Source organism: Phoca vitulina, unplaced genomic scaffold, assembly GCF_004348235.1.
Source record: "Phoca vitulina isolate PV1807 unplaced genomic scaffold, GSC_HSeal_1.0 scaffold22, whole genome shotgun sequence".
NCBI classification, from domain to species: domain Eukaryota; kingdom Metazoa; phylum Chordata; class Mammalia; order Carnivora; family Phocidae; genus Phoca; species Phoca vitulina.
In genome coordinates, this window is record NW_022589725.1 from 8,991,864 (window position 1) to 9,013,960 (window position 22,097).

Sequence of the window (22,097 nt, forward strand, 5' to 3'; positions counted from 1 at the left end):
TATCTGCCCCTCTAAAATTTGAGCAGTTTGAGGCTAGGTACTATGTTTATTAATCTTGCATCCCTGTTGCTTAATACAACAGCTGGAACATAACAATACAGTAAATATTTCTGAATGAAGGAAGGAAGGAATAAGTGTGACCTGAAAATATCTGAGGGTCCACCGTGACTTAGACTCTGTGCAGTGTTATATTTAAAGTAATAAAGTCCAGCAACAAATGTAAATAAATCAATTTAAATATCTCCCAGCATCTCACAGAGAAAGGTTCTGTGGCTTCTCTTTTAAATCCTCTCATTTGGGGGCGCCTGGGTGGCTCAGTCGTTAAGCATCTGCCTTTGGTCAGGTCATGATCCCGGGGTCCTGGGATCGAGTCCCACATCGGGCTCCCTGCTCTGCGGGAAGCCTGCTTCTCCCTCTCCCACTCCCCCTGCTCATGTTCCCTCTCTTGCTGTGTCTCTCTCTGTCAAATAAATAAATAAAATCTTTAAAAAAAAAAAATAAAAAAAAATAAATAAATCCTCTCATTTGTCTCTTTCACTCTCTCACTTCTCAGTTCTTCTGAATGCTCCCGCATACGTTCTGAAAGGAGTTCCTCAAAACCAAGGTCCTCCTTCCTCTATCTACTCCTTTCTTCATCTGTGAATCTCTTTCCTCTTGCCTAGTAGATCTTCCAGGCACTAGAGCTTCTCCTGTTTTCCAGCCATCATTTCTCCAGTCTGCATAATAAGGCAGAATTGGAAGAAAAGTTTGTGGGGTAGGAATTCTAGGTCCTAATGCTAATTTTTCTTAAGGGAATTTGTCCTTGATATGAATATTCTAACACTCATGCTTATTAAAAGGATGGCATCGGGGCGCCTGGGTGGCTCAGTCGGTTAAGCGTCTACCTTCGGCTCAGGTCATGATCCCAGGGTTCTGGGATCGAGCCCCACATCGGGCTTCCCACTCAGCGGGAAATCTGCTTCTCCCTCTCCCCCTGCTTGTGTTCCCTCTCTCACTGTCTCTCTCTCTGTCAAATAAATAAATAAAATCTTTTAAAAAATAAATAAAATATAAAAATTAAAAAAAAGATGGCATCCCACTAACTTTCTCATTTCTCCCATTGGAAGTACATCTAAACTTTCCACCTCCTTACTGAAGTAAATTCAGTCCCTCAAACTATGCTACTTCCTTTTTTCTCTCTTTAGTCAATGAAAACAAGTAACTTCTAGCCATCACTGACTACCCTATTATTCCATCATCACATTGTTCTTCCTTCTACATTCTTCCACTTCTAATGTTGGCTGCAGACTAAAGAGTTTCACATGACTCCCTCTTATACACAATCTAGAGACTAGGCCCTGAAGATCTTCCTTAGAGTTTTCTTCCTAGGGAGAACTGATAATATAAGGGTGCTAAACCTAGGTGCCATTGGAGTCTGTGAACATCTGGAAAGCAGTAGGCAGAATTTTGTGTGATGTAGTCTTCTGGAGCTTTCTGGAAGGCCCATAGCTTTTCTTAAATCAACTTAATTGAGTTGTTCTTATCATCCAGAGATAGTCAGTATTCACAATTTTATTTATTCCTTCTGAGAATGTTTGTGCATGAGTGTGCACTTTAGTTCCTTTTAGTTCTCCACATGTGGCCAGAGTTGTCATCTTGAAACCCATGTCACTCTTTTGCTCCAATGATTTCCAGCGGTTCCTAGAATACAAGATCTTGTATGATCTAGTTCCTGCCTTCCTCCTTGCACTCCCTGACGTACTCCAGCGACACTGGCCTCCTTTCTATTCCTTACCATATAAAGCTCTTCCTGCCTCATGGCCTTTGCACTTACTACTTCCTCTGCTTGGAATGACCTTCCCCAACTCTTCACATAGCTAACTCCTCCTCATTCTTTAGTGCTTAGTTCAAATGCTTCCACCTCAAAAAGGCCTTTGCTTACAAATAGATCTATGCTTACGCTCTGTCTCATCACTCTCTTTCCTTCCTAGGGCTTCTTAGGATGAGGTTATCTTGTTTGATTGTTTCTTTATTGACTTATTGTCTGTTTTTCTCTTAGAGATTGTAAATTCCATGGGTGGTTATGCTTGTCTTGTTCACCGTAACATCCCCGGTGCCTAGCACAGAATATGTCACACAGGAGATTCAATAAATGTAAGTCAGCTCATGTCCCTTCTCTGTTCAGAACTCTCTAATGGCTTCCCATTTCACACAGAAAAAATTCAAAATCCTTACAATATTCTCTAAGTTGCCGTACCATCTACCTCATCTACCTCCTATTTCTTTTGCTCTTGTTTGCTATTCTCTCTGCCTGGAATGCTTGTCTCCCAGATCTCTACGTGGCTCCATCCCTCATTTCAACATTAGTGAGGTCTTCCCTCGTCATTCTAAAACAGCAATTCCTGTCTTTTTTCTGTGCATTCTTTTCTCACCACAGCGTTTTTGGCCATTTAGTACATAGTACGTTTTATTTCTTTGCTATTTTGTGTTCCTCCAACTAGAATATCACCTCCATGACCAGGGATGTTGTCTTTTGTCCACAGCTTGTATCCCCCATGCCAGTCACAGTGCTGCGGCCAGAAGTGTCGTTCTCATAACCGTTCCCAGTTCATAAGTGATGCTCAGTCCTCTTGATGGGATGAATGGTTATGTCAGTGAATGGAAGACATGGCACAGCTTTGTGCAGGTGTTGCTGTGTTGACTGTAAAGAGGTGAAACAGGCTGCTCTTCATAGTATCTCAGTCCATTTTTCTAAAGAGCCACAGAAGAAATTTCTCTTTGCTTCAGTGAATCCCAGGAACAGTTGTGCTTCCTCTGCATGGGTATTTGCTGCTGATCTTAAGGGCAGTGTGAATCATATTATATGGGACATAGTGTGTACCTCCACATTAGCCCTGAGAAAGTTCCGAGCCTAGCTCTGTGAGCTACCTTGAGCAAATGATTATGCATTCTGCATGCTAACCAAATTCATAACATTTATCTTTGCTACTGTCATTTTCTAACTTGTCTTTGTTGATTTACTTTTTACTTTTTTAATTTACTTTTTTAAATTATATTTTTTCCATAATAAGGCAAAATATCAACAAATTTTTTTTTTAAAGATTTTTATTTATTTATCCGACAGAGAGAGACACAGCAAGAGCAGGATCACAAGCAGGGGGAGAGGGAGAGGGAGAAGCAGGCTTCCCACTGAGCAGGGAGCCCGACGTGGGGCTCGATCCCAGGATCCTGGGATCATGACCTGAGCCGAAGGCAGACGCTTAACGACTGAGCCACCGAGGCGCCCCTAAACAAATTTTTTTAATTGTATTAAATGGTGCACCTCAACTTCGCATCCAGCTTTTTCACTTAACAGACTAGCACATTTTCCCACCTTTTTATAAATTCCTAGGATACTTGATTCCTAATGGTTTATTCATAGAGTGGTTGTACCATAGTTCTCTTTACTATTGGGCAATTATTTCCAATATGTGGTCTTTAAAAACAGTACTAGAAAGAACATCTTTTTTTTTCTTCATTTTTTAAAAGATTTTATTTACTTATTTGACAGAGAGGCAGAGCACAAGCAGGGGGAGCAGCGCAGAGGGAGAGGAAGAAGCAGGCTCCCTGCTATGCACAGTGTCCTATGTGGAGCTTGATCCCAGGACACTGGGATCATGACCTGAGTAGAAGGCAGACACTTAACTGACTGAGCCACCCAGGCGCCCCTATTTATTTTTCATTTTTATAAAAATGTGTCTTATTTTAAAACACGTCTATAAAAGTAGAAATCACATATAAAAATACAGATTACTCTGGCATGTTAGCAAAATAGCTTCTGGCTGGACTTGAGCTTAGAAGTACTCTATGTTTGAGGGCATCTAGAAATCACAGCCCAACTGGATCCTGTCATCAGCCCTTGTCACTAATCTGTAAACAATAATTTCATGTAGTTAAATTTAGCACTTTTTAACTAGTACAAAATCGAAACATAATCGTTTCCTATATAACACCACTTTAAAATGTTCTTTCTTAGGTCTGAGCAGATAAGGGCACCGTTGTTTCTAACATTTGAAAAACCTGATTTAAAAATAATTAATGTTAATAGAAATAACAGGTTTTAGCTTTTTTGTTCCATTTGGAACATATGGGAAGGTCATCAATTTATTTATTTTTATTTTTTTAAAGATTTTATTTATTTATTTATTTGACAGAGAGACAGACGTGAGAACAGGAACACAAGCAGGGGGAGAGGGAGAGGGAGAAGCAGGCTTCCCGCGGAGCAGGGAGCCCGATGAGGGGCTCGATCCCAGGACTCTGGGATCATGACCTGAGCTGAAGGCAGACACTTAACGACTGAGCCACCCAGGCGCCCCAGAAGGTCATCAATTTAAACAAGAAATTAGTGTTTCACGTTTTTTTTTTTAAGTAGAATTTAATCCTTTTAGAATGAACATCTTTTTCATTTTTCAGATTGCTGATTTAGGTTAGACTTTGTCCCATTTAATACCATCTGATGGACATAGTGTATCTACACCTGTTAAATGTTTACCCTAAAGAGATCCAAGGGCTGAATGTGACTCTTGCACTTTCCTGAGTAGGGGGTAGAAATGGAATTACTTCTCAAGAATTCAAATCTGAGGCATGAAATGCACCTGCATGCTAATGGCATTTTTTCTTTTTCTTCCCAACTAGCTTCCACTGCGATTCCAAAGGCTTGGGCACCGAGTGGCTCTGCTGGCGCTACTGTGTGGGGACCCAGTGAAGGAGGTAGCGGAGGAGGCCGCGGCGGGCACGCACTGCCTGCTGCATATCACCCTAAGGCTGAAGTGTAAGGTGCTGCGGAAGGCAGCGAGGCCCCGAGTCCGTCCTCTAGCGCAGCGCAAGCACCAGCCCTCTTTGTGCCCTCATTCCCCACCTTCTAGAAAGACTTCTTACGGTGGTTTATAAAAAGAAAGGTACATAGTCCGCAGGCAGAGATGAAGCAACACTGACTTAATAATCAAAATCAGGACACTGGATCACGCCCATCAGTGTCGGCCATCTGCATGGCCATGGAGCTGGAGCAGCTAAACATGCGGCCCTGTGGACAAACTGGAGTGATTAGTTTGGTCAGAAGTGGAAGAAGTTCTTGCCATCATTTGGGCCTTCATTTATTTATTTATCCCATAAATGTTTTCTGAGTGCTTACTCAGGATCTAAGAGTAACCAGAACACAAGTGGTCCAATCCTTACATACCATGTAGTCTAGTGGGGGAATCACACAATCAAAGAATCAGCAAATAACTCTGTTATTATAAACCAAGATAAGTGCTAAAGGGGAATTGCAGGGGCCACGAGGAAGCATCCCATCTAGTTGTGGGGTTCAGAAAAGGCCTCTCTGAAGATACCCTGAAAAATAAGAAAGATTAGCCAGGTAAAGATGTAAGAAGAGCATATTGAGCAGAGGGAGAAGGAGGTATGAACTTGAGGAGTTTGAAAAATAGAAAGAGGGCCACTGTGGTCAAAGAATGAACCATTGCCCCCCCCCCCCCCCACCAAAGAGAGACTTTAGAAGATATCTAGCCCAGTGTCCCACCAGCGTTTGCATCTCAGTCTAATCTACCCCCACCAAGTAGTTGCCCTGCCTGGGCTTCTTCATCCCAAGGAAGCTCTGTGCTTCCCAAAATGGCCATCACATCTCTGGGCAGCTCTCAGTATGAGGACTGTCTACCAAGACATATAGCCAAGGAAATACAACTGATGATTCATTCAACAAATATTTATGAAGCACTTACTGTCCTAGGGGTACCTTGGTGAACAAGAAAGACGAAGTCCCTTCCCCCAGGTTTATTTTCCAGTTGGAGAGACAGTATCCTCAACCAACCACTCAAAGACTTCCCATAAATAAATTTCCAACAAACATGAGTCACACGCAACATGAAAACAAAGCACTGTGAGGGAGTATTGACAGACTCATTAATCAGCAAAACTAGACACAGAAAGAGTTCTGACATCAGAATTATCAGACACTGCAAAACTGTATGATTTTTTATGGGGACCTAAGCTTCATAACGAAACCCCTCAAAAGTCCTCACCAGTGGCAGAATGGTTTGGCATGGTTATACTTCCAAGTCACTCAAAAGTTCTGTTCTTACAAAAAGCGCTTTTCTTTTTCTTTCAGACTTTTTAATATATTGTCTGACAACAGAGGGGGAAAAATCAGCCTTCAGATTAACACATACTCCATACCCCAGGCATTTTTATCCAAGTAAGAAAGATAAGAGGAATGAGATCTTAGGATTCACTTCACCCTCGGGATTGACCAGACTTGCAAAATCAAGAAAAAAGAAATAAGCCAGAAAGTAATATTTCATGTTTCCTTCTCAGATATCAGTTATGACAAAAATCACCCAAGCTTGAGAAGAGCAATGAAAAAGTGTCGAGAACTCCTAGAACTCTACAGTATTAAACGGTTCTACAGTTGTCCCTTCAAAATTGCCCAGGTAATCAGAATGACTAAAATTATAAAGACAACTTGAAATGCTGGAGAGGATGGGAAATCACCGGAAGTCTCATACATTTTGTCATGAGAATGTAAATTGGTAAAACCGCTTTGGTAAAAGTTCTTGCAATTTCTTATAAAACTAAACATAAGATTGCCCAGAGAATTTGCTCCTTAAACATTCTATAGTTTGGAGACGAGGCACCATGGTTGTGACTCTTGTACACCTTGTTCTATTAGTGTAATGGTTTAGATCAATCTGTCAGTGGGCCCAGTATCACTGTTTGAATATCTCTTCAGACAAGCTCTGCTCCCATTGATTGCTCTCCTAACCTTAGCTAGCCTCTTGCAAGTGTAAACTCTTGTCCAAAAAGGAACTGCTAAAACAAACAAACAAACAAACAAGCAAAACAAAAAAAGGAGCTTTTAGAGGCTGGTAGTTGATCCGACAAACCATACACTTTTTAATTAATATATGTATTCATTATTCAACAAATACTTAAGCATCTACTAGCTACCCAGCATTCTGTTAGGGGATGGGGGAAAAAAGAAAACGTACAAATTTTACTCAAGTAGGGTCTAAGGTGTCAGGCAGTTTAAATTCTCTGTGCGTCTGTTTCCTTATCTGTACAGAGGATCTGTAAAAATTGGGTTGTAAGGGTTAAACGAGATATTGTATGGAAAATGCTTTGCTTAGTGCCTGTCATACAGTAAGTGCCCAGTAAATTATACCTGTTATAATCATGTGAAGGACCTTATACACTGCCAAGTACAATGAGAAGCAGAATGAAACATTCTTTTAATGTATTTTCTCCAGCCAAGGTATTTTAGCTATGGCTGGGACCCTTTGAGCTATAGAGCACTAAGGCCTTTCCTTTAGTTCTGTTCCTATAAAAGTATGACTCTTTCTGAGGATCTCAGTAATGAAACCTCTTTCTAAAAATCAGAACTGTAAAAAGCCATACACAGACCCTAGTTGGCATTTGGGTTGCTTCTAGTTCTTTACTTTTGTAAACAAGACAGAAATAACAGCCTTGTACATATTTGTATGCCTCTCTGATTAACATAACAAAATTAAGATAATATCCCTTATTCAGGGTTCTATCATACTAAGTCTTTTGAGAATTCATCTTCAGGGCGCCTGGGTGGCTCAGTCATTTAAGTGTCTGCCTTCAGCTCAGGTCATGATCCCAGGGTCCTGGGATCGAGCCCCGCATCAGGCTCCCTGCTCAGCCAGGAGCCTGCTTCTCCCTCTCCCACTCCCCCTGCTTGTGTTCCCTCTCTAGCTGTCTCTCTCACTGTGTCAAATAAATAAATAAAATCTTTAAAAAAAAAAAAAAGAAAATTCATCTTCTCTGAATTATTTCAGGTCTTCGAAGTTTTTCTCAATTCAAATGAGCTCTGCCAGTTTGTAATGACTATATTGGATAGCCTGGAAAATCTGAAACATCCCTCCACCCAGCAATCAGCAGGAGAATTGCTGCTAACATTGGTGAAAAGTGCAGAGTCCCGATTTGAGGAGGTAAAAAGCTCCGTAGCCATTTGCTGGGTTTGAAATACTGGCAAAACCTCTCCCCTCCTGCAGCTGCTGAGGTCTCTTCGGCTGCTCCTGTTTAGCAGAGAGTAACAACTGAACGGGTCCAGGGTCCATGGGTCAGTCGACTTCCATTCAACAAGCATGTAATAAACAGCCACTGTGTGTGCAACTAGGGATGGATAGTTTTTAAAATCCAAGGTGTGCTCCATATTTTCCAGAACGGTATAGTTTTGGGGGAAGATATAATTAGCACTTATGAGAAGGTAACTTCAAATTTAGATCCTCATCCAAGCTAATTAAAGGTGTTAAACTTTAAAAAATCAAGCCATGGGGCACCTGGGTGGCTCAGTCGTTAAGCGTCTGCCTTCGGCTCAGGTCATGGTCCCAGGGTCCTGGGATCGAGCCCCCGCATCAGGCTCCCTGCTCAGCGGAAAGCCTGCTTCTCCCTCTCCCACTCCCCCTGCTTGTTCCCTCTCTCGCTGTGTCTCTCTCTGTCAAATAAATAAATAAAATCTTTAAAAATAAATAAATAAAAAATCAAGCCATAATCAATCCTAGGAGGAGGCCAATTTAGTAAGCTAAAATCAACAGATTTTATTTAAATGTATCTGAAGTTGACACAGCAAGAAATAACAATATAATTATATCATTTAGAAATGTGAGAGGAGGGGCACCTGGGTGCTCATTTGGTTAAGTGTCTGCCTTCGGCTCAGGTCATGATCTCGGGGTCCTGGGATCAAGCCCAGCATTGGGCTCCCTGCTCGCTGCCTGCTCAGCAAGGAGCCTGCTTCTCCCTCTCCTGCTCCCCCTGCTTGTGTACTCACACGCACTCTGTCAAATAAATAAATAAAATCTTAAAAAAATATATGAAAGGACATACTGAAAGAGATAAAAGGGATAAAAATCGTAGTCCCTAGAAAGCATACCTGGGGAATAGGCAGGAGAGAGCCTTGAAGTACCACTGGACTTTTTAAATTGATACGTGTTGCACTTTGATAAAAATGAAAATTTTAAAATGATGAAAACCCACTTTTTAACCTATTAAAATAGCAAAGATGCAAAAAGAATAATGTGATGAGAACATGGTGAGATGGGCCATTGTATCAGTTGTGTGCTTTTAGCTGAAAAAAAGACCAACTCTGAGAAGCTTACACACAATTTAAGTTTAAAGGGTTTATCTTTGGGGCGCCTGGGTGGCACAGTAGGTTAAGCGTCTGACTCTTGGTTTCAGCTCAGGTCATGATCTCAGGGTCATGAGATGGAGCCCCACATCAGGCTCTGCACTCAGCGGGAAGTCTGCTTGAGACTCTCCCCCTCCACCTCTGCCCCTACCCCAGCCCCACGCATGCGCCTCTTTCTTTCTCTTTCTCTCTCAAATAAATAAATAAATCTTTAAAAATAAATAAAGGTTTATCTTCTATAATAAGAAGTCTGGAAGTATTTTCTAGGCTTGGTTCAGCAACTCAGCAGTGTTATCAAAGAGGCAGGGGCTTTTCCATCTGCCATGTTGCCCATTCATGCAGTCATAAGGTGATCACAGCAGTTTCAGACTTTATGAGCAAATAAGGCTGTATCCAGCCAAGAAGAGAGATATTGCCTTCCTTTTGTCCCTTTAATCAGGGAGAAAATTGTTTCCCAAAAGCCACTAATACATTTTTTCCCATATTTCATTGGCCAGAATTGCATCGCATGCCAGCTTAAACCAGCTTCTGGCAACTGGGCATAAGGAGGGCCATTTTATTATAAGGGTGTTGAGGACTGCCTCTCTGAGAGGCTGACATTTCCACAGAGACTTGAAGCCATGAGTCTGGGAGTGGGCAGAGTAGGTCAAGCAGAAAAATGGGCCAAAGCCCAATGGCTCCTGTTTCCTGAGTATGGTAGACATCTCTGGGTGAAAGGCAAGTATGGTTTCCTCTGACATTCTCAGAGCAGAGTGGAAAAAAATTCCAACTTCCTTGCAACACTTTTACTAGTTTTGTTTATTATAAAATCAATATATAGTCATCAAGGAGAAATTAAAAAATATGCAAGCAAAAAAATAAATATCCCATCATTCAAAGTCACATTATTAATATCCTTGTAAGTTCTTCTAAATTGTTTTATGTATGTATACATACATACAGATCTATTTTAAGTAGTTTTTTTTTAAAAGATTTATTTATTGGGGCACCTGGGTGGCTCAGGCGGTTAAGCGTCTGCCTTAGCTCAGGTCATGATCCCAGAGTCCTGGGATTGAGCCCCATGTCAGTCTCCCTGCTCAATGGGGAATTGGCTTCTCCCTCTGCCCCCTCCTTCTTGCTTGTGCGCTCTCTTGCTCTCTCTCTCTCAAATAAATAGATAAAATATTTTTTTAAAAAGATTTATTTATTTGAGCAGGGAGAGAGAGAACGAGAGAGTGGGGGAAGAAGGGCAAAGGGAGAATCTTTAGCAGACTCTGGCTGAGCACGGAACCTGATGTGGGGTTCATTCTTACAACCCATGAGATCAGGACCCACAAGATCACAACCACAGCCGAAACCAAGAGTGGGACGCTCAACCGACTGCCCACCCAGGTGCCCCTTAAGTATTTTTGATAATACTCTTTTAAATACTAAAAATTCTTGACACCTCCAGGACCTTTCAGAAATAGCTACAGTATCCTCGGTAACCGTCATTGTCCCACAGGATTAAGGTCTTAGTGATTTGTTTTCCTTCTTCAGGTACCAGAAATTATGGGAGTTATCTGTGCCCGGCTATGCATAATCAGCCAGCCTAGAGTCCGACGACAAATCATAAATACCGTGAGTTTGTTTATCTCCAGGCCCAAGTACACAGATATAGTGATCAGCCACCTTCTGTGTCATCCAGTACCATATGACAGGTAACAGAACCTGGTACAGCCTCTGAATTAAACTGGGGTGTGTGACACAGCCCCCGGTATTGTGGAACGTGGCTGCTCTCAAAAATCTAATGATATTCTTGTAGAAGAGATAAGATATAGACAGATACCTGCAATGTAAGTCAGAACATAATGCATAAATATAAGGAAACAATCCAACAAATCCAGAATGAAGAACATTTTATAAGACAGCTGGACTGAACTCTTCAAAAAAGTTAATGACATGAAATAAAAAATGTGCTGGTGCAGTATTCTAAATAAAAAGACACTAAAGAGACATAACCAAATGCAATATGTGAACTTGATTGGATCCTGGATGAAAATAAAAGCTATAAAAAGAAAATTCTGGGAAAATTAAATATAGACTCTGTAATAGATTACTGAATTAATGTAACTTTCTTAGGTATGAAATGGTAATGTGGTTATACAGAAAAATGTTCTTATTCCTAGGAGATCAATTTACTGAAGTGATTTAGAGGTAAATATCATGATGTCTGCGATGTACTTGAGATTTAGCCAAAAACATAAACACAAAAAAGAAAATAAAAATATACCCATAAATAAGAATAAATCATATGGAGGAACAAACAAGATGCTTTTTTTTAGACTTGTGGCTTTCAGAGGTGGAGACACCCTGGAAGTTCCAGGAGATCCTTTCCAGGGAAGGCAATGAGGCATTAGGAGAAGGTTCTGGGCTCCCACCCCCTTCAAACAGAGCGTCATCTGTCTCTTATTTTTCTTTTTTTTTAATATAAGCTCTATGCCCAACGTGGAGTTCAAACTCATGACCCCAAGATTGAGTTGCATGCTCTACCAACTGAGCCAGCCAGTTGCCCCAGAGGGGCATCTCTTTTTGTCTGCTTTATATATTGTGATGCTGGGTAGTTACTGTATTTGAAGAAAAGATTTCTTAGCTTTAAACTGTTTGAAAACCACTTTCAGTGAATGGTTCTCATCGTGTCTTGGTGTAGTGCTGATTTTTTTTAGTGATTTTTTTTGCTGATTTTGATTGGTTCAAGCTAAACTTAAGACGCTCTACCACTAAATCAAATAAAGGAAGATTTTTACCCATCCAAAGAAAAAAATGAATTAATATATATCTATTTTTTAAATATTCTTTTGGGGCACCTGGCTGACTCAGTCGGTAGAGCATGTGACTCTTGATCTCAGGGTGGTAAGTTCAAGCCCCATATTGGGTGTAGAGATTACCTAAAACTAAAATCTTTAAAATAAATTAACTAAAATAAAATAGAATATTCTTTTATATATTTCTCTAATACATTATTGTTAAATCTTTACTACTTGCTTCAGCTTATCTACACTAGATCCTTTCATGAAACATATGATTTAGTACAAAATATTAAATATACTTAGTTATTTTAAAGTGTAACTTCAGCATTATTTTATTGTTTGTATTTGTTCTAGCTCTTGGATGAATTTGAGAACCTACTGCTTTAGATCATATGAGAATTGTGGAATCTGCTAGAAATGAAAATGGCATAGTCAGGGAACTTCATTCTTACTATGTTTTTGATCATTTACCTAAAGTCTGTTAGTTGGTTACATGCAGATTGGGGTGATTGTTTTTAGGAGTCTGTTCAAAGCATCTGCTATGTGCAAAGTACTGTTTGGCCTGGAGAGATAAGGGACAGGACACGGACCCTGCCCTCAGGCAGCACACAGTCTGGGAGTAGACACAGACTAATAATAGGATCCCAAAGCAAAATAAGAGAGTTCTGTGGAAGCTCATAGGAGGTGACTTAACTAGATGAAAGACTGGGGAAGAATTTCTAAAAGGAGGGCTGTCCCCAGCTGAGTGTTTAGTGTAAATTAGCCAAGTAGAAGGTGGGACAGGGCAGTGGAAAAGGCATTCCAGACAGAAGGGATGGCAAAACGAAACACAAGGAAGGTATGAAACAGCTTGATGAATGCCCATTCCCAGAGGGATGATGGGCAAATAAAAACCATGTCACATCTACGGGATCAGTATCACTGGAGGCGAAACCTGTCCCATATTTTTAGCAAACTCTCCAGATGATTTTTTTCACACTAAAATATCTAAACCATTGCCTTATAGGCTAACATGTGTGTTTTCCTAATTCAGATGCAGTCCCAGCACACTTACAACTATGCAGCAGACCAAAAGCATTTTTGAAACACTTCTTTCACAATAAATAGCTTTTCAAATTCATTTACTCCCTCAGGAATTCAGAGAGAAAAAAACAACAAGGATAAGTAAGTATAGGAATTGCTTAATTTCATCCCAAGAATGAACGTTCATTTTCTATTGTCCAGTTCACCAGCTATGAGACTTTTCAGCCTTTCACATTGCCTTAATGGCCTTCTCTTTAGGACCTTCTTACTTCGTTTTATTCACAGATTAGAATTATCAGAGTAGGGAGTGAAATGTTGGAATAGTTCTTAAGCCTCTCAATTTTTAGAGTGATTCTGATACATAGACAACTGGAAGACCACACTTGCTCTAGCACATAAAGATACCTAGGTAGATTCCGAAAATAAGACAATGGAGTAAAACCATGAGTGACTCCCAATCTTCCCCCCGCCCCCATAATGCTCCTTTACAGTGTTTATATACTGTGTGTGTGTGTGTGTGTGTGTGTGTGTGTGTGTGTGTATGACATATATATATATATGACTCAGGCCCTACCTTTGAGTCAACGATAGAAAAAAGTTATTACACACTGTCTTTCTTCAAGAAAAGATCTCTTCTGGGCACCTGGGTGGCTCATTCGGTTAAGCATCTGCCTTTGGCTCAGGTCATGATCCCAGAGTCCTGGGATCGAGCCCCACATCGGGCTCCCTGCTCAGCGGAGAGCCTGCTTCTCCCTCTCCCTCTGCAGCTCCCCCTGCTGTGTGCCCACTCTCTCTCTGTCTCTCTGTCTCTCTGTCTCTCTGTCAAATAAATAAAATTTTTAGAAAAGAGAGAGAGAAAGAAGAGATCTTTTCTAAAGAGAATCAAAGCTTTATTTCTGGGCCTGGACTTGTCCAAAACTTGAGGACCATAGACTGGGTTGAGTGAATCTATCTTGAATGCCTTCTGTGGGCCTGGCATTGTGCTAGACCTTGAGGGATTCATGGAAGAAAAGCCAGGCATAACCCCTGCCTTCAGAGGGAACAGATAGACACGTTCAGAGAACTGAAAATAGCACATTTAAGATTGAGGCAACCTCTATACAGGAGAAATTTTGAAAAAAATAAAATTAAAAAAAAATTGAAAGTATTATGAGAACCGTCATGTGAGACATGGTAAAGAAGCCGCAAAAGCTTCACAGAAGAGACGACATTGTGGTTGGACCTGGAAGGTTTTGATGGACAGGGGAGAGTTTTGGAAAGGGCCTTCCAGTTTAAGGAAATGAGATGAGCAGAGAGAGCGCTGTCAAAGTCCATTGTGAGTTTGGTAAATGTGAATGGTCTGGGGTAGCCAGAGCACAGGTATGTATGTGACAGGGAAGTTGTGAGGCTGAAAAGTTAAATTAGGACCACTTTGTCCTGAAGTCCATGATGAGGCATAGGAACTTGAGATTATAAAACCCTGAGAGTGGGACGCCTCAGTCAGCCACTCGGTGGCACAGTCGGTTAAGCATCTGTCTGTCTTTAGCTCAGATCATGATCCCAGGGTCCTGGGATTGAGTCCCACATCAGGCTCCTTGCTCAGCAGGGAGCCTGCTTCTCCCTCTGCCTGCCATTCCCCATGCTTGTTCACTCTCTCTCTCTCTTTTTTTTTTAAGATTTTATTTATTCATTCATTTATTTATTTATTTGAGAGAGAGGGAAAGAGAGAGAGAGCGAGAGAGCACAAGCAGGGCCAGGGCAGAGGGAAAAGCAGACTCCCCACTGAGCGGGGAGCCAGACATGGGGCTCGATCCCAGGACACTGGGATCATGACCCGAGCCAAACGTAGATGCTCAACTGCTGAGCCACCCAGGTGCCCCCACCCCCAACAAATAAATAAATCTTAAAAAAAAAAAAAAAAACCAACCCTAAGAGTAACTGTAATGAAGTCAGATAGTCTTTTGATACCCTGAAGAACTGAGCGGAAAGGAAAACCATTTCTAGATTGGATTCCAGATTCTAGGAAGGTTGTGATTGTGGTGGGCTTAGGATAAGCCATTCTCCTGAACCCTCCTTTTCTTTGGGATTTCTAGGCATCTGGCTGAGTTGTGGAGAACTCTGGAGGTGGAACTGCCCAGCACCACCTGGATTCTGTGGAGACTTCTGAGGAAGCTGCAGAAATGCCATAATGCGCCCACCCAAGAGAAGATGGCCTATGTGGCTGTTGCTGTAAGCCATTGAGCTTTGCCCCTCCCAACTTCAGCACAACATGCTCCCTCTCTTGGGATGACTGGTCCAACACTCCATCTGGAGAGTGTCTCTCTTCATCCCTCTCAAAGTTTGCTTCTGTCATCCATTTATAAATCTATAATGTCTCCACCAAGGGATTGACATGGACAGGGCTCGGGAGAGTGAAGGTATCAGTATAGTTTAATGAAGTTTGGTTTAATCAATGTGGTTAAATATTCCCTTATCCTTTTTTTTTTTTTAATTTTATTTATTTATTTGACAGAGAGAGACACAGCGAGAGAGGGAACACAAGCAGGGGGAGCGGGAGAGGGAGAAGCAGGCTTCCCGCAGAGCAGGGAGCCTGATGTGGGGCTCGATCCCAGGACCCTGGGACCATGACTTGAGCCGAAGGCAGACGCTTAACGACTGAGCCACTCAGGCGCCCCAAATATTCCCTTATCCTTTAAAATATATGTATCATCTGGGACACCAGGGTGGCTCAGTTGGTTAACTATCTGGCTCTTGATCTCAGGGTTGTGAGTTTAAGCCCCACACTGGGTTCCACCTTGGGCATGGAGCCTACTTAATAAAATAAAATGATAAAATAAAATAAAATAAAATAAAATAAAATAAAATAAAATAAAATATAAAATATAAAATAAAATATAAATAAATATAAAATAAAAAAATAAAATAAAATGATTCATCATAGTTAAAGAATAATACACAACTCATAAAGAAAAAAGTCAAATAATACAGAAGAATATAACATAGAAAGAAAAGGTCCTCCTTGAGCCGAGGTTGGCAAACTTCTTCTGTAAAGGACCAGAAGGCAAATATTTTAGGTTTTCAGGCCCCATATAGTCTCCATAACATATTCTTTGGATTTTTTTTAAAAAACAATCTTCCAAAAATCTAAAGACCATTCTTAGCCTAGCTGTATCATCTCCCTAAAAATGAACCTTCTAGAAGGGTTTATACATATATAAATTTTTTGTGTATGTATTTATTTGGTGTACTTTTTTCCCCCATTTTTTCCTTTTAAGTAGGCTTTTTTAGAGTAGAGCAGTTTTAGGTTTACAAGAAAATTGAGCAGAAAATACAAAGTTTCTACTCTCTGTCCCCTACATGCACAGCCTCCCCCACTATCAATATATGTTTTTTATTTTCTTTTCTTCCCTACCAGCTTATGGTTCAGCTTTCCCTGACCTAAGTTATTATATAGGTTTTCTTTAGCTTCCAAAATTATTCTGACATCTCTAATCTGCCATTGTCTCCTCTCCTATTCTCTCTGTTCTTGTGGATTTATACCTTTTTTTTTTAAATCCCTATAATGTCATCTTAGTTTTAAGAGTTAGGTCAGGTAAAGGTATATATTTAATCATGTTAGCCTATAAAATTGTATGTATTTAGTAGAATCAAATTACACATACTGCTTGATGACCTGCTTTTTTAATTTAACAATATATGATCTACTTTCCATGTCAAAATATAAGACGCTCTGTTATCCTTTTCATGGCTGCATAGTAATTTATTTATTTTTTATTGCCTTCTTAAAAATAGATAATATGTAACATGGTACAGAACCATTTATTTCATTTCCAAGTTTCCTCTTAGTGAACATTTTGACAACTTCCGAACTTTTGCCATTAAAACAGTGCTACAGTAAACTTAATCATGCATATGTAAATTTTGTTATACATACCCAATTATTATTACTTTTTTAATTAGGCTCCACACGCAGTGTGGGGCCTAATGTGGGGCTTGAACTCACAACCATGAGATCAAGACCTGATCTGAGATCAAGAGTTGGATGCTTGGAGCGCCTGGGTGGCTCAGTCAGTTAAGCACCTGACTCTTGGTTTCGACTCAGGTTGTAAGATCGGGCCCTACCCTGGGCTCCCCACTTAGTGTGGAGTCTCCTTAAGACTCTCTCTTCCTTGTCCCTCTGCCCCTCCCTGCAGTGCTCTCTCTCTCTAAAATAAATAAATAAATCTTTTTTTTAAAAAAGAGTTGGACGCTTAACCCAAATGAGCCACCCAGGCACCCCCTAATTATTTTCTTAGGATAAAGGCCATTGTAGGGGAATTTTTAGCTCAAGGGGTAGGCTTATTTAAACTTCTGAGAATTCCCAGGTGGTCCTCTAAAACATTGCCTTCTCCCAGTCATATATGAGAATGCCCATTTACCCACCCCCTTACCACCCTAAGCATTCCTAGCCTTTTCATTGCTGCCTAGCTGATAGGTGAAAAAGGAATATTATTTTAATTGTGCTATTGTTATTGGTGAGATTGAACATTTGTATATGTTTTTTAATTGGCCGTTATATTTTGTGACTTGTCTGCTCATGTTCTGTACACCAGAGCTTCTCATATTTAATATGCACACAAGCCACAGTGAGCTGAGGATCTTACTGAAATGCAGATTCCGATGCAGCAGCTCTGGGGTGGGGCTTGAGTGTCTCCATTTCTAACCTGCTCCCACGTGCTGCAGTGCTGCTGCTGTGTGGCCCCCACTTGGAGTAGCCTTTACATTTTTTTCTTACCACCATATAAAAGGAGGTTATATATTAGAAATATCACATCGGGGCGCCTGGGTGGCTCAGTCAGTTAACGCTCAGGCACAAGCAGAAGTAAAGCAAAAGTAAGGAGTAGTGCAGCCGAGTTCAGCTCCGTGGTGTGCCTTTTCTCCCGCAGGCAACGGAGGCCCTTTATGAGGTGTTTGTGGGCAACAGGCTCCGAGCAGCTACATTCAGACTCTTTCCTCAGCTTCTCATGACACTGCTCATCCAGATACACCACAGCATCGGCCTCACCATGTCTGATGTCGCCATCCCAAGTGGCCTGTACACAGAACAGGAAATGTCTTCAGAGGTCACCCCTTTGTGGTAATGCCTGTTGTGATTTCACTGACCTTAACTAACACTGAGCTCTAGGCGCCGTGGCAGACACACGGATAGCCAAGATGTGCTTCCAACCATGGGAGAGCTTACAGTCTGCTATCATGGGACGTCAGGATGAAATGCCCAGGAATCATTCTGGGCTCTCACTGGTTGGTTGTCTGGTTGTTTTATTGGCGCCAAGATAAACTCATTAGAAATTTATTAGTGTCACGGTGGCACATGACTTTCTTTCAGAGGAAGTGCTGTAATGTGGATTATTTAAGAACACCTGACTAGGGGTGCCTGGGTGGCTGAGGCGTTGAGTGTCTGCCTTCGGCTCAGGTCATGATCCCAGGGTTCTGGGATCGAGCCCCATGTCGGGCTCTCCGCTCTACGGGAAGCCTGCTTCTCCCTCTCCCACTCCCCCTGCTTGTGTTCCTGCTCTCGCTATGTCTCTCTATCAAATAAATAAAATCTTTTAAAAAAAAAAGGACACCTGACTAAAAGGAGAACTGAGTTCTAATTCTCATTCATTTAACAAGTTACGTACCTTGGGCAAATCTTCCTGTTGTTCTGTGCCTTGGTTTCCCTATCTGTAAATTAGGTCAGGCTAGGTATTCTCCAAGGACCCTCTAGTTCTAGGATTCTCTGGTGTTATATCAAGCATACTAGTTCAGCAAGTAATAGAGATATTTTATTTTATTTTTTTAAGTAATCTCTCCACCCAATGTGGGGCTCGAACTCATGAACTGGAGATCAAGAGTCACATGCTCTACTGGTCCCAGTTGTGGGGGTAGTTTAAAAAACAGTGTGGGGGGCACCTGGGTGGCTCAGTCAATTAAGCATCAGACTCTTGATCTCAGGGTCATGAGTTCAAGCACCTCGTTGAACTCATGATGGTGTAGAGCCCACTTTAAAAATAAATAAAATAGAAAAAAAAAACAGTGTGGGTAATTTTTTGAGGGGGGTATAAATTACATCTAAATAATGCTTTTTTAAAAAAGCAGTGGGTATGGGTTTAGCATCCCATATCATTTGTTTTATCATAGATTTCTTTTCACACTCCCAGGGAAAAAAAATCTAGTTAGATTTCTTTACGCTAAAAATTTGTGTGAAGGGCCTTTCAAGTTATTAGAACATTAAGAGTCTTTGGGGGAAATCTAGAAAGAAGAGAAGTACCATCCAGAGCTATCAATGCATGCCCTCCTCAGTGAGAGAGCAGGGTGATTGTGTGCTGATAAGTTGAAGGGACCTGTTCTATTCACTTGTACTGGTTTGGTTTGATTTAGCTTCGCCATACAGGCTACAAAGACTCTCCTCCTCAGAACATTGTGCTGGCAGGAATTCAACATCATGGAAAAGAATGAAGGATGGACCCTCCTGGAAGGAAAAGAGTGCCATCTTCAGGGAGTATCTCTCCTTGCCAAGTAAGACTTCCTTGCCATGCTCTAAATCAGCATTGCTTTAGGTATTTTTCTCCCTTCTAGCTAAAACAGCAACCAAGGTTGAATAACATCACAGGTTAGGGAAATACCCATAATGCCAGGCAGATTTTCAGAGGTCCTGCCACCGCCATACCGTCCTATGCACCTAAAGCTGGGCAAAATCCTCGGAGGGCCCCCAGCCCTGGGAAGAATGCAGTCTGGATAGGAGCATTTCTAAGAGGTGTCCTCTTGGGTGTTGTGTTTTGCAGTGCGTTGCTAGAAAGAAATCACCTCCTTGCACATAAAGTCATGTACTTGTTGGTCCCTCTTCTTAACCGAGGGAATGATAAACATAAACTCACATCTGCAGGATTTTTCGTGGAGGTAAGATTCGTTAGAAGCTGGGTTCAGGAAGCCTGTAAAGCTGCAATACCTGCCTTCCTGGGCCCTGTCCAACTTCATGGCAGGCCAGGATCCACTTCAGATGTGGGACAGAAATAGTTTCAGATTCAAGCCTACTGACATTCTTCTTGCCATATATTCATTATTCGGCATTCCTTAGATACCTACTGTGTAAGCATCACCCTGTAACCTAGTAGAGGTTTCCAAGGAAAAATACACATTTTGGAATTGGTGGGAAGGTGGCTCCCCTCATGAAAAAGGGCTTAAAGGTAACTTCTTTGCCTGATTTCTGGGTTCTTTCAGCTTCTCCAGAGTCCAGTGGCTAGGAGACTGCCCAGCATATACTCTGTTGTCCGCTTGAAAGACTGGCTACATCATGGAAATAGTGTCTTCAAATTTCTTGCCCTAAAGGGACTGCGCTATCTTATCAAACACCAGGAGATGGTAGGAGGGGCCCCCAGACCACTGATTCATAAGTCACAAATCAAACATACCCCAGAAAGATACCCAAGAAACTGGTAACAGCCAACAAGGAAATTGGGTAGCCTGGGAATGGGAGCAAGTAGGAATACACCCCTTTGTACCTTTTAAATTTTATGCCTAGGAAATATGTAAGTACTGACTTAAGTATTTCATGAAATCATAAGAAATAAGTCCAAGTCACATATATTCATAATATTTGAAACCTATAATTTGTGTAAGGAGGTACCCTCCCATCACAGCCTGGGTGACATTCAGGTGTCCTTTTATGTCTTGTACTATGTTGCCCTAAGAGTACATTGGATAGACCATGATATCTGCTCCCAAGATGCATATCATCTAAACAAGGATTACTGACATTCATGTTGAAAGAGAGCTCATTTTCTGTAGGCCTAGCTAGAAACTAGGCCTGGGTCAGAAGGAAAGATCAATCCCTGGGCCTTCAATTTTATCACTTGAGTTCTATTTTTTTTAAATATTTAAACATGTATATATATCTGAAACAAAGATGACAGATGCTAGCATGTTAATTCTGGTTGTTTGGATACACGAATACTTATTGCCTTATTCTATTTACTTTTTACATGTATGTTTTAAACATTAAAACTCTGAGATTGCTTCCTTTTGGGAGTTTCAGAAGAACAGAATCCCAATTCAGAATGGGAAGGACCCTTAAGGGTCCTCAGTCCATTTCTGCTTGAATTCCTGCAAGGAGTCTTACTGCCTCTGGATACATTCCATGTTGGAGAATTCACTATGACCTGAGCTAGCCATTCCACTTTCTCTCATTGTAAGCAATTTCTTACATTAATCCTAAGTCTCTGTTACTGGACCGTCCCACCTGGTCCCACTTCTGCCCTTATGAGGCAACTTACAACACCTCTGCCCCCCCCAATCTACGTATCAGCCCTGCCAGTACTGAGAGGGCAGTCATGCCCTCTTTACTTCTCTGTTCTCAACTAGCCAGCGCTACCAAACATTCAACAAGCACCAGGTACTGAGTAAAGTTGGGAAGCCCTACTTTGGTACCAGATGAAGTGCTGTCCGGAGGGTGATGGTGCACTCCGTTTGGGCACACAGAGGGAAGGCATCAAGAGCCTGTTGCCGTGCATCTTAGACCTCTTATGTGAAACCGACGAGAAGATTGTTTTGTTGGCCATCCAGATACTCTTGCAACTGGTTGGGACAATGGATTTCACCACCCTGACAGCCATGATGAAGACCCTGTTCTCCCTATTTGGTGATGTAAGACAATGAGAGAGGAGAGACTTTCCTAGGGGAGGGTAATGGGCATAACAGCAAATAGAAATTGGGATAGTAATAAATATACTCTATTTTATATAGTTCTTTTTATGTTCACAGCACTTTGAAATCTCCTCTCTTAAGAGCCTTCCAGGTAACTTGTGATGTTAGTAGGACTGGTGTTACTGTTTTTCAGATTAAAAAAAAAAAACTGAGATGTAGAGACTTGCCAGGGTACCACCCTGAGCATGGGTTGGGGAAGGAGTTTGTATGAGAAAAGATGTCTTTCAAGGAACAATCAGGACTGGGTCAAGGTGGTGGACTATACATATGTCCCCATTCCAAATCCCAAAGATTAAAAAAAAAATACATGGAGCACAATGAACCACGTCCTCGGAAGAGTCAAGCATGGCAAGGCTGGGATTCTGAATTTCAGCAAAACAGCTTGTGTGAATAGTTAATACTAGCATCAGGCACGAGCTGTGCTGACTACATTTCTCATTTGCAGA

At 41.3% G+C, this 22,097-nt stretch overlaps 1 protein-coding gene across 1 annotated transcript in view; it reads left to right on the plus strand.

The window, feature by feature from the left end:
• MROH8 (maestro heat like repeat family member 8) overlaps positions 1-22,097 on the plus strand; it is a 56,791-nt gene that overhangs the window by 23,395 nt on the left and 11,299 nt on the right. The window contains exons 9-18 of the mRNA XM_032419306.1: positions 4,654-4,789; positions 6,328-6,443; positions 7,812-7,964; positions 10,679-10,839; positions 15,024-15,159; positions 17,856-18,046; positions 19,330-19,467; positions 19,734-19,848; positions 20,170-20,310; positions 21,427-21,591. Of these exons, the coding sequence (XP_032275197.1) occupies positions 4,654-4,789; positions 6,328-6,443; positions 7,812-7,964; positions 10,679-10,839; positions 15,024-15,159; positions 17,856-18,046; positions 19,330-19,467; positions 19,734-19,848; positions 20,170-20,310; positions 21,427-21,591 (1,452 nt within the window). The remainder of the gene's footprint in view (positions 1-4,653; positions 4,790-6,327; positions 6,444-7,811; positions 7,965-10,678; positions 10,840-15,023; positions 15,160-17,855; positions 18,047-19,329; positions 19,468-19,733; positions 19,849-20,169; positions 20,311-21,426; positions 21,592-22,097) is intronic.